The following is a 10,553-nucleotide window of genomic DNA, read 5'->3' on the forward strand; positions in this document are numbered from 1 at the left end:
AACGCCCTCAGTCCTGGCTCTGTGCTGGGAAGAGAGCAAAAATCATAGAATTATGGAATCGTAGGATGGTTTGGGTTGGAAGGAGCCTTAAAGCCCATCCAGTTCCCCCCCCCGCCATGGGCAGGGACACCTCCCACCAGACCAGGCTGCTCAAAGCCTCATCCAACCTGGCCTTGAACCCCTCCAGGGATGGGGCAGCCACAGCTTCCCTGGGCGACTTGTGCCAGTGCCTCACCATTCCCATTGTGAAGAATTTCCATCATATATCTAGTCTAAATCTGCCCCTCTCCAATTTATAGCCATTTCTGTCATAGAATGGTTTGGGTTGTAAGGGACCTTGAAGATCGTGCAGTTCCAACCCCCTTCAATGGGCAGGGAGGTCCCTTATTGAGTATTAAACTTCACCTGGGGGCTAAAACCTGCTGTGCTGACAATGCCGGTGATGCTTTCCTGGTGTTTTTACAGGGGACGCCACAGAAGGATGTCATCATAAAACCTGATGCCCCAAGCACGTTGCTTTTGGAGAAACATGCGGACTATATAGCTTCGTATGGAACAAAGAAAGATGACTATGTAGGTATTGGTTTGTTTTGGTACAGCCGTGGTTTTGTTAACAGTAATAAAACCCCTTATTTGCTTGCTCATATTTAAGGGTTAGATGCACACTCAAGGCAGTTGCTTCTTGCCCTGCAATCCGGAGCATTAAAGAACGTCTCTGTTATTTCCCATGGTCTGTGATGAGTTTCGGCATGTATTCTGAGTATAAACTTGAAGAGTATCAGTTTAGCTCTAGAATTACTCTGAGACCTGGGAAATGGAGCTACTTATTGCTTCCTCTGTGTTGCTCTTTAGGTGAGACAACACAACCGATCTCCCCATAGCACCACTTGGTGCTTGCTAGGATTGATAAACGCTTTAATTGGCATCAGTTTTATAGTCATAGGTTATCAGATGTATCCCACAACAATGCGATTCCAGTTCCAGCAGGTGAAAAATGTCAATAATGGCTCACGTCTGGAGAAAAGTAAAGTTGTGGTTATTTTTACTGTCCATGAAAGACCTCTAAGCACTGTTGCTTGTGTTTTTCTCATGCTTAAAAAGCACTGCATGTAGAAAATAACGTTTATGTGTACTGCAGCTGATGTAATCAACATGACAGAATTCAGTGAGATTTCACTTCCTAGTGCAACTTCAAGTTGTGGCAGTTTAGGGTCTTGGAAGTAATTTTTATTAATATGACTTGTTACTTTTGAGACTAATTGGGGTGGTAATTTGGATGGCAGTAGTAGCTGATGATTTGAATGAACTGGTACCTAAGTACTTGTGTGTGTTTAATTTGACACTAAACTTGATACTTGGAGCTACAAAATAGAGGATGGGAAGGGAATGCAGTATGTGTGGATACATCCATGTGCATGTGTGTGTGTATCTATGTGCATGTGTGATGTACTTGTGAGGCTGAGACATGGTAAGTTATTATGGGGTGGAAGATGGCTGACACGTTGCAGTATTCGTAAACGTTAACTACAGTGTTTTTATTGCTCTGCGTTGATGCTGTGCTTATCTGATTGAAAACTAAAATCATGCACTACTTAGGAATACTGTATGTCGGAGTATTTGAGGATGAGTGGTGTGTACTGGGGGCTGACAGCAATGGATCTCATGGGGCAGCTACACCGCATGAACAAAGAAGAGATCTTGGAATTCATCAAATCCTGCCAGCATGAATGTGGTGGAATAAGTGCCAGCATAGGTCATGATCCTCATCTTCTGTACACCCTCAGTGCTGTCCAGGTAAATGCAACAGGGTAATTTCAGATAAAAACATTTGTAATTAACGACTTTGAAGATTTCAGATTTACGAACCAGGTACTGTTGGATGCCAATGGCAAAAACTATTTTCAGTACCTTACTAAAAAAAATCTAATGGACAGAACTTTAGGATGTTTTTGTACAGCTTCCTAAAATTTGTTAAGATTTGGAGTGTTGTCCTTTTAATGACTGCTTAGTCGTGACTGCATTCTTGATAAGTTTTGTAATGGTAATTTTGAAATAATTCCTAGCTGCAGGTTTTACTGGAGGGTTTTTTTAGGTAATTTTGGATTTCATAAATTCTTCTAAGCATACATTGAGGTGAAAGGTTTTGGATCAGAGTAAGGGTCAAGTTTTGGATTTTATTTCTGAATGCTTACGTTACTATATATAGTAAGTGCTGTATGTTATAACATATTAGTAAATAATCATGCAATATTGGTAAACACTGTCCATTTATATAATGTGTATAATTTTGTAGTGTGTTTACACTTCAGTACTGTACAAAACAAACATTGTAGTAGCCAGTTCTTGTTGTGTTCCTCAAATCTGCTTTTCTTGTGTGTAACAAATATGATGCCAATCTGTTGAGTGTTTTATGTGTTTATTTGGTATGTACTCTTCCCCGGAGAAAAGGTAATGCTTAATCTTATTTTTTCACCATAACTATCTCCATTATAGATTTAATTTTTCACTGTCTTTTGTGTCCTTCTTTTATTTTCCTTCTCATGCAAACCATTGTGAAAAACCAGAAAAGGTTCAAATGCTTCTGAACAGTTGGTTGATTGCTTGTATCGTGTATCGCTAGGCCAGTCTTACAGAAGAAATATTTAAATGGTATTACAAATAAGTAAGATAGCATCCTGTCTTAAGAAGAAAGTGTTTTGGATTGAAGATGTTGGATTTGAAACCCTTAGGTAGGGCACAAGAATGCTGTTAACTTGGGTCAATGAGGACCGTTGGCATGTATTTATCTGCTCTGAAGTTGGTATTTATTACGACTTAAGCTCTAGAATTACTCTGAGAACCAGGAAACTGAGGTTTCATTGGGCTGTGACATTTGAGCCTTTCCAAACTGTCCAATAAAACTCCTTTCACAAATTCTAATCTTATATGAGAAGGTGGTACAATTTGAGATTGTTTACTGTTACGTATTAAAGATGGTAGTTCTTAAATAAATATTTGATTTTACTAGTAGATATTTTCGTGTTAGCTGAATGCAGCTCTCAATGTCCAAAGGTAAAAAGTGTTAGCGAGTGTTGATATAAAACTGTTGTGGTAAACTTAACCAGTGTCTCTTAATCAATGTGTGTGTTCTTAGTGAACAAACACTGTTTAGTCCTGTCTACATATCCAGAATGTTTTACAGGTCATGTCACATCTTTCTTGATCACTATTAGCATAATAGTAGTTGGTTCACATTTGCTTTTAAGGAGCATCCTATGATTTTATAATTTCTGTTGGAGTTGTACATTCTTTTTTGCATTTCCGTGAGACTTCGATTTTAACTAACAGTTGCAAGGTTCCACCTAACTCAAGGTGTTCAGAGTTGTAATTGCAGGTATTTTTTGGGATTGGCACTATAATATTGCGTAGTTTCAGCTGTTCTTCCTATTTTGTCATTTATAATATATTCTTAATTACTCTCATAACTTGCATAATCTGTAAAAAACCACAAAGGCAGCTGGGGCTCAGAAACGGAATTGTTTCCACATGACTTTGTGTCATATGGGGTTACTGGTTCACGTCAGTGGTAGCTCAGAAAACTGTACTCCTCACTATGACTTTTATTTTTCTTTCAGAATGTGCTGCGTGTACAGTTTGTGCCTGATCATATTGTTCATACTTTTTCTCAAATTATTGCGATGTAGTTCTACTCATTGTGTTTAAAAAATGAATGTAAATAAAAATCTTACAATTCAAAACTAATCATTGGCAGGCTAAGAGAGTTTGGGTTGTTAAGCCTGGAGAAGAGAAGGCTCCGAGGAGACCCTATAGTGACCTTCCAGTACCTGAAGGGGCTACAAGAAAGCTGGAGAGGGGCTATTTACAAAGGCTGGTAGTGATAGGACAGGGGAAATGGTGATAAACTGGAGAGGGGCAGATTTAGACCAGACATAAAGAGAAATTTCTTCATCGTGAGAGTGGTGAGGCACTGGAACAGGTTGCCCAGGGAAGCTGTGGCTGCCCCATCCCTGGAGGTGTTTTAAGGCCAGGTTGGATGGGGCTTCGAGCAGCCTGATCTAGTGGGAGGTGTCCCTGCCCATCGCAGGGCTTTGGAAATGGATGATCTTTAAGGTCCCTTCCAACCCAAACTATTCTATGATTCTGTGATTGCTGGCAGACTTGGACTGTAAATGACATTAGTGACTGGCTGCTTGATTTACCCTTGCATGTATCCAGGCAGCCGCAGTGCACAAACTACAAGTCTGTAAGTCTGGGGTGTCATTATCCTATTACAAAATAACTATAATCAATTCTCTGTTCTACATAATGCTAATATAAAAACAAGCAAACCCAATTATGCTTTTAAAAGGAGAGCTTAAGTTGGAAAGTAACCAAGCATGAGAGAGTTCAGCTTGACTTGCCTGTATTTTCATTTAGAATTTCTTAAAGCTTTTAGACAGAGATAGGTGAACTGCAGCGAATGGAATTTTATTAAAATAAACTTTACCGAATAGTGTTCACAGACAATTCAAGTATTTTGTAAATCCAGGATTTTTTTTTAAGAAGTAAACATTTAAAAGTTTTGTCTCTCTCTGATTCTTACTGTGTCTTTTTTTTTTCCAGATTCTTATCTTGTATGATAGTCTCCATGTTGTTGATGTAAATAAAATTGTTGAATATATACAGAACCTGCAAAAAGAAGATGGATCGTTTGCTGGAGACATATGGGGTAATTTTTAGATCTTTAAAATATAGCGACTGGGTTGACATGCGTAAGTCTTTAGTTTTGTTGGATCGTCTGTTTGCTTATGCATTGTATATGTACACTTTCTAAACTACTCAGGAAATAATCCATGGGCTGGAAAAGGAAAGAGTAAAGGGACAGGTTTTGTCTGATTTTTGTTGTTCAATGTAAAAGCTAGTTATTTTAACATTTTCCATATTTTTCAGTGGCAATTTAAATGTATTTTTGTTGATGTTAATAAAACTACTCTTATTTCATTCTCTCCCCTTCACATTCTAGGAGAAATAGATACAAGGTTCTCCTTCTGTGCTGTGGCAACTCTTGCACTCCTGGTAAGTCCTAAATTGTTACTTGCTCAAGTACAGGGTCTTCTCTTTGGTGCTGCTGAAGTTTCTGATGAGCTTGGTAGAATGTAAAGTACATTAGTTGATTTTCTGACTTGCAGGGAAAGCTGGATGCTATTGATGTGGGGAAAGCAGTAGAATTTGTTTTGTCCTGTATGAACTTCGATGGAGGATTTGGTTGTCGACCAGGTTCTGAATCCCATGCGGGACAGGTGAGTTTTTTTTCTTTATATGGCAATGTTTTAAATTGACAACTGTCGCACACTGCCTATGCGTGTTTCTTTACAACATCTGTCAGCGATGTCAATTGATGTACCTTCCTTGTTCCCAAATGCCTGATTCTAGTACCTTAGATAAAATAAATGAACAGCTAGGTAGATAAATATGAGAAGATGAGTAGAGTCTGGAGGTTACAGGCTGGGCAAAAAGAGAGTTCGTAAGGGAACAGCTTTTAGGATTGTAGTTCAGTCTTTACATAGTGATGTTGGAATAGTTAGCGTGAGGATTTTTAGAGAATTTGAAATGGGTATTAATGGAGATATTGCACAAGATCTGTCACTGTCTGCCACAAATCATAACGAAACATATGGGACACTTGTTGAATATATTTGATATGTATCAGCTGATGAACTGAAATAAATAAGAGATGATCAAGGTTAACCTGCTTCTGCTAGTGAATTCATTTGCATTTTAGTTTGTTCTCCACAAGCCTGAGGGTAAGAGGCACGTACAGGAACAAACCATAGGCTGGATGCAGTGTGTTCATAAAGGCCACATCCAGCCTGCAGAAATAAGTTTGAGTATTCTGGCTTGAGAGTCTGTTTTTAAAATACAACTGTATGGCTCTGCCTGGTCTCTTAGGATCTTTTTCTAAACCTTGTGTTAGTGACTTGTATTAGTAAAATCTTACTGTTCTATGACTATAATGTGTAACTAGTACTTTTATACAAAAGCAACTGTAACATTAACACTTTTCTAATAGAAAAGTAAAACTCGTTTGAAACCAGGAGCTGAAATGTGTGCTTCTTTTGTATTGTGTTTGCATGACTCTATTCCTGCTTTGAGATCTTCCTGCATTTAGTCTGCTACACTGTACTTAGTTTTTAAATACACAAAAAAAATGATATCTGTAATTTTAGATCTATTGTTGCACAGGATTTCTGGCTATAACAGACCAGTTGCATCAAATAAACGTTGACTTGCTGGGTTGGTGGCTTTGTGAACGCCAGTTACCTTCTGGAGGCCTCAACGGACGACCAGAGAAGGTATTTAAGTGGCTTCTTTTGTATGTTCAAACCTCAATAGAGATTATTTTTTCTAAAGCTGAAGCATTTCTGGAGAATATCATGACTTTTATGCAATATTTGGTAAACTTTTCAAAGAAGGCAGGCCTTGATTTTGATTTTGCTTTGTGACTGCAGTTGTTAGCTGTGCTTAGTTGGAGTCCTCTGCTTAGAAAAGCACACGTACTGAAGTGCGTCCTGCTGACAACTGAACTGGTATCCTGTTAAGTCAGGGCTTGAATGTTTTCTGATGTTAGGAGTTGTCTGAAAATTACTGCTTGTTTAAGTACAGCCGAGTTTTTGTAAGCAGTAACAAAACCCCTTATTTGCTTCCTCACATTTAAGGGTTAGGTGCATCCTCACAAGGCAGTTGCTTCTTGCCCTGCAATCCGGAGCATTAAAGAACAACGTCTCTGCTATTTCCCTAGGTCTGTGATGAGTTTATGTATTCTGAGTATGAACTTGAAGAGCATCAGTTTAGCTCTAGAATTACTCTGAGACCTGGGAAACAGAGCTACTTGTTGCTTCCTCATCTGCTAGGGTGTGTGTTGCTCTTTAGGTGAGACAACATAACAAATCTCCCCACAACACCACTTGGTACTTGCTAGGATTGATAAACGCTTTAATTGGCATCAGTTTTATAGTCATAGGTTATCAGATGTATTCCACAACAATGGGATTCCAGTTCCAGCAGGTGAAAATGTCAATAATGGTTCACGTCTGGAGAAAAGTAAAGTTGTGGTTGTTATTACTGTCCATGAAAGACCTCTAAGCACTGTTGCTTGTGTTTTTCTCGTGTTTAAAAAGCACTGCATGTAGAAAATAATGTTTATGTGTACTGCAGCTGATGTAATCAACATGACAGAATTTAATGTAAGTCTTGTGTGTAATAGTGTTCCACGTCACACCAGGAAATGGTGTATCCTAGAGTAATCCCCCCTGGCAAGCAGATAACCAGCCAACACGTTTTTGTCAAAGAAACAAAAGTAATTGGTATGAAGTTCTTTGTCCTGACTCCAGGAAAAGATACTGGTTTTTTAGCCTCTCCCACAGAAGGTGAAGGCTTTTTAAAACAAATCAGATTCTTGTGGGTTTGCTTCTTGAAGAAAGGGAAGAGATTTGAAAAAAAGATTTTTTTCCCTTCCTGAAAAGGGGAAGACCTCTTGAAAGAGGCTGTATCCAGGAACTTTCTTCTCTTTTACCCCAAAGAAACTCTTAAAAAATGTTGTTTCTCTGCAAAGTATTATGACAGCACACCTAGTAATTTGCAGAGTCACCATTAAAATTTGCAATGTTGTGTTTAAAACAAAATCATGTAACAGTCCACTGCTCTGCTTGCAGTTACCTGATGTGTGTTATTCATGGTGGGTGCTGGCATCTTTGAAGATGATTGGTCGGTTACACTGGATTGACGGAGAGAAACTGCGCTGCTTTATTTTGGCTTGCCAGGACGAGGAGACTGGAGGGTTTGCTGACAGACCAGGAGATATGGTAAATAATCCTTTACCAAATAAAATAGAATAAATGGAAAATCTCAACTGGAACAGTAAATGTTTTCTGGCTTTGAGATTAAACTTGAGCTATTTCAGTCTTGCTAGAAGAACAGCTTTGCAAAACCATTCCTCTCTGTCTAACGCAGGCACCTTTGGGAGAGTTTATGCGTATTAGGTTAGCGGTCATTTCATATTATTTTTACCTGTAATCCATTGTCGAAATTGGCACTGACATAGCAATGTTGACACCTATAGGCTTTTGCTTTGTTCCTGCAGAAACTCCTTCCTAACAGGCTTTGGTGTGCTTTGGGGTTTGGTTTTTTGTTTGTTGGTTTATGTTTTCTTTTGTTTGTTTGTACTCTGGGAAGGAGCAAGTGAACATGTTTGAGCTTTGACTACACGTGTAATGTTGTTTCCAAACCACTGAGGAGCAAGACTTGCTGTGCTTGTGTAGTTTGAACCTTCTAGGCTGCAATTAATGGACACAAACTTTCTTTCTTCTCCCAGGTGGATCCTTTTCACACCTTATTTGGAATTGCTGGACTATCTTTATTAGGAGAAGAACAAGTAAAGGCCGTCAATCCTGTCTTTTGTATGCCAGAAGATGTCCTTCGAAGAATAAATGTACAGCCTGAGCTTGTGAGCTAAGCCTTGTAGATACAAAAGGTTGATATGCCAATTGCTTTAGTTTTACTGAATGAAGTCATCTCATCTCTGGAATGGTTGGCATATTCTTCCGTCAGATGTGTTTACATTAGGAAAGCAAAGCAATAGCATTACCGTGGGCTTTGTCACATTGCAAATGTATCAGACCAGACTGGTTCTAATAATGTGTAACATGTTCTTTGGTTGTATATAAGAGATGTAGAAACATTTCTAATCTGTATCTAAATATATGGGCCTTCGCTTTTTTTTTTTAATTTTCAAGTCAAAGTGACAGCGTGAATGCTCCGATTTTTCATATTCCTGTGATATCAACCATGCTGGCATCTGTGTTTCCACAAGCATGTGTTGATGGTGGATCACACAAAGCACTTTAAAAGAGTATGGAAAAAAGAATCCAAACAAACCCCTACTTAAGCCATGCACTTAATGCCACACACTTGTGTATGTAATTCTTCCTGCTCATGTTTGCCATCACTTTTATATGCTGAGAAACAAAAACATTTTCTTCTGATAGTAACCTATACCAATAGAAACAAAAGTTACGGTTCCATTAAGTATATAAATGTATTTATTTATTGATGAGTCACTTAGACTAAATTTAGCTGGTGTTTGAAACAGAGCAAACCTAGAGTATGTACAGTGAAACTTGCTAACATTACACATTCTAAAGAAGGTCTGTATAGGACAGTGACTTGTAACTGAGTGTAGAATTGATCGTAAATTATTTGCTGATTTGAAATTCATAGCTTTTAAGTCAGTAATACCAACACTTGATTATGGTGTAATTGAGAATAAAACTAGCCATGGAAAGTGCTTGTTCTTTAAGGGTTTAAGTCCTCTTTGTCTTCACAGAAGCCCTAAAATAGCCCCTTAATTTACATTCCACACACCCTGGCTGAGACTGAATGATTTTCAGTTGAAATACACAGTGAAAGGCAGTCATGAAGGGGAGTAAGTCTCTTGATAATCTCTAAAGATGTTTCAAACAGTTTTAAAAACCAGCTGGTTAGTTTTGATGGACCTTTACCTGTATAGAATTTCAAAGAGAGAATGTTTAACTGAACGCCCAAGTATTTCTAAAGAATTTTTAAAGCCTTCTCTACAGGCTTTTAGATAAGGTGAAACCCTTGTTCTTTTTAGCTGTCCAGTTGCCTGATGAATTCCTTGGTCAATGCCTGTAATTTCTTCTTCAAGGTTTGGAAAAAAGTAGGTCTTGTGTTGAGTGTGAGGGAGTGAGAGCACTGATCAAGTTTAACAGAAAATTTTAAAATAAATGTTTCTCATTCCAGGTTTTGCAAGTGCCACTTACTTCATCTGAGGGATACACTGTTCAGTACATAGGAATTTTTCCATTTTCTTCATGTTGTGTAGCCAGAATAGCATCCTCTTCAGAATGTCTAGTCTGGTGTAGACTTGGGCACCCTGGGAATCCATACGTGGTTGATACTGCATGATGGTGTAGAACATTTCACTGTAGGTTGAAATCCTATCAACATTGTTTTTCTCTGAAGGTCTGGTCAACTTCATTTCCTAAGTCAGCTGTGATTTCTAAGATCTTAAAAGATTATAGGGTAAAAAAGGTGAGTATGTGCACAAACTAAAAACTTCTTAAGCATATTCTTCCATTCTTTACATCATTTTTTTTTTAAATACTGTATTTGTAGAGTCATAATAATTTTTCTTATGCAAACAATCACGTTTTCTGTTAAATGTACTGTGAAAAAAATTAGTTGCCTGGTGTGTCTGTGTTAAGACTTATGTAATTTTGGTGGAGAATACATTGTTAACTGTCTACCTCTATTTTGTTAAATATACCAATAACACTTTTTTTTCTGAGCTTATGGAGTTAGAAAAACTTAGCAGTAATTAATCTACTGTTCTCAGCCTTCAGTTGCAGGTCCTTTATTAAAGACTTTCAGAAATTTGTGCTGTCATTCTTTTTTTCCCCAAGGAAATCTTTACATGTAAGGATTCTGACATTATCTTAGTACTTGATCTTTAATACTGTGGGTAGCAAGCATTCCCAGCAATAAATTTTGCAAGG

At 38.1% G+C, this 10,553-nt stretch overlaps 1 protein-coding gene and 3 non-coding genes across 4 annotated transcripts; all 4 read left to right on the forward strand.

Annotated features, from left to right (window-relative positions):
- The first annotated feature begins 300 nt into the window (after positions 1-300).
- Positions 301-10,431, forward strand: RABGGTB (Rab geranylgeranyltransferase subunit beta). Its single transcript, XM_069863429.1, has 8 exons — positions 301-573; positions 1,597-1,794; positions 4,603-4,708; positions 5,003-5,055; positions 5,169-5,279; positions 6,207-6,332; positions 7,692-7,841; positions 8,351-10,431. Exons 1-8 carry the CDS (start codon positions 316-318, stop codon positions 8,489-8,491), a joined length of 1,143 nt encoding a protein of 380 aa, XP_069719530.1. The 5' UTR covers positions 301-315; the 3' UTR covers positions 8,492-10,431.
- On the forward strand, positions 730-810 carry LOC138724428 (small nucleolar RNA SNORD45). Its single transcript, XR_011338055.1, has one exon. It is a non-coding gene; the product is annotated as a small nucleolar RNA SNORD45 (small nucleolar RNA).
- Positions 2,757-2,842, forward strand: LOC138724431 (small nucleolar RNA SNORD45). Its single transcript, XR_011338058.1, has one exon. It is a non-coding gene; the product is annotated as a small nucleolar RNA SNORD45 (small nucleolar RNA).
- LOC138724430 (small nucleolar RNA SNORD45) lies at positions 6,778-6,854 on the forward strand. The gene has a single exon (XR_011338057.1). It is a non-coding gene; the product is annotated as a small nucleolar RNA SNORD45 (small nucleolar RNA).
- Positions 10,432-10,553: the final 122 nt, after the last annotated feature.

The sequence above is a fragment of the Phaenicophaeus curvirostris genome, chromosome 9 (assembly GCF_032191515.1).
Source record: "Phaenicophaeus curvirostris isolate KB17595 chromosome 9, BPBGC_Pcur_1.0, whole genome shotgun sequence".
Taxonomy (NCBI): domain Eukaryota; kingdom Metazoa; phylum Chordata; class Aves; order Cuculiformes; family Cuculidae; genus Phaenicophaeus; species Phaenicophaeus curvirostris.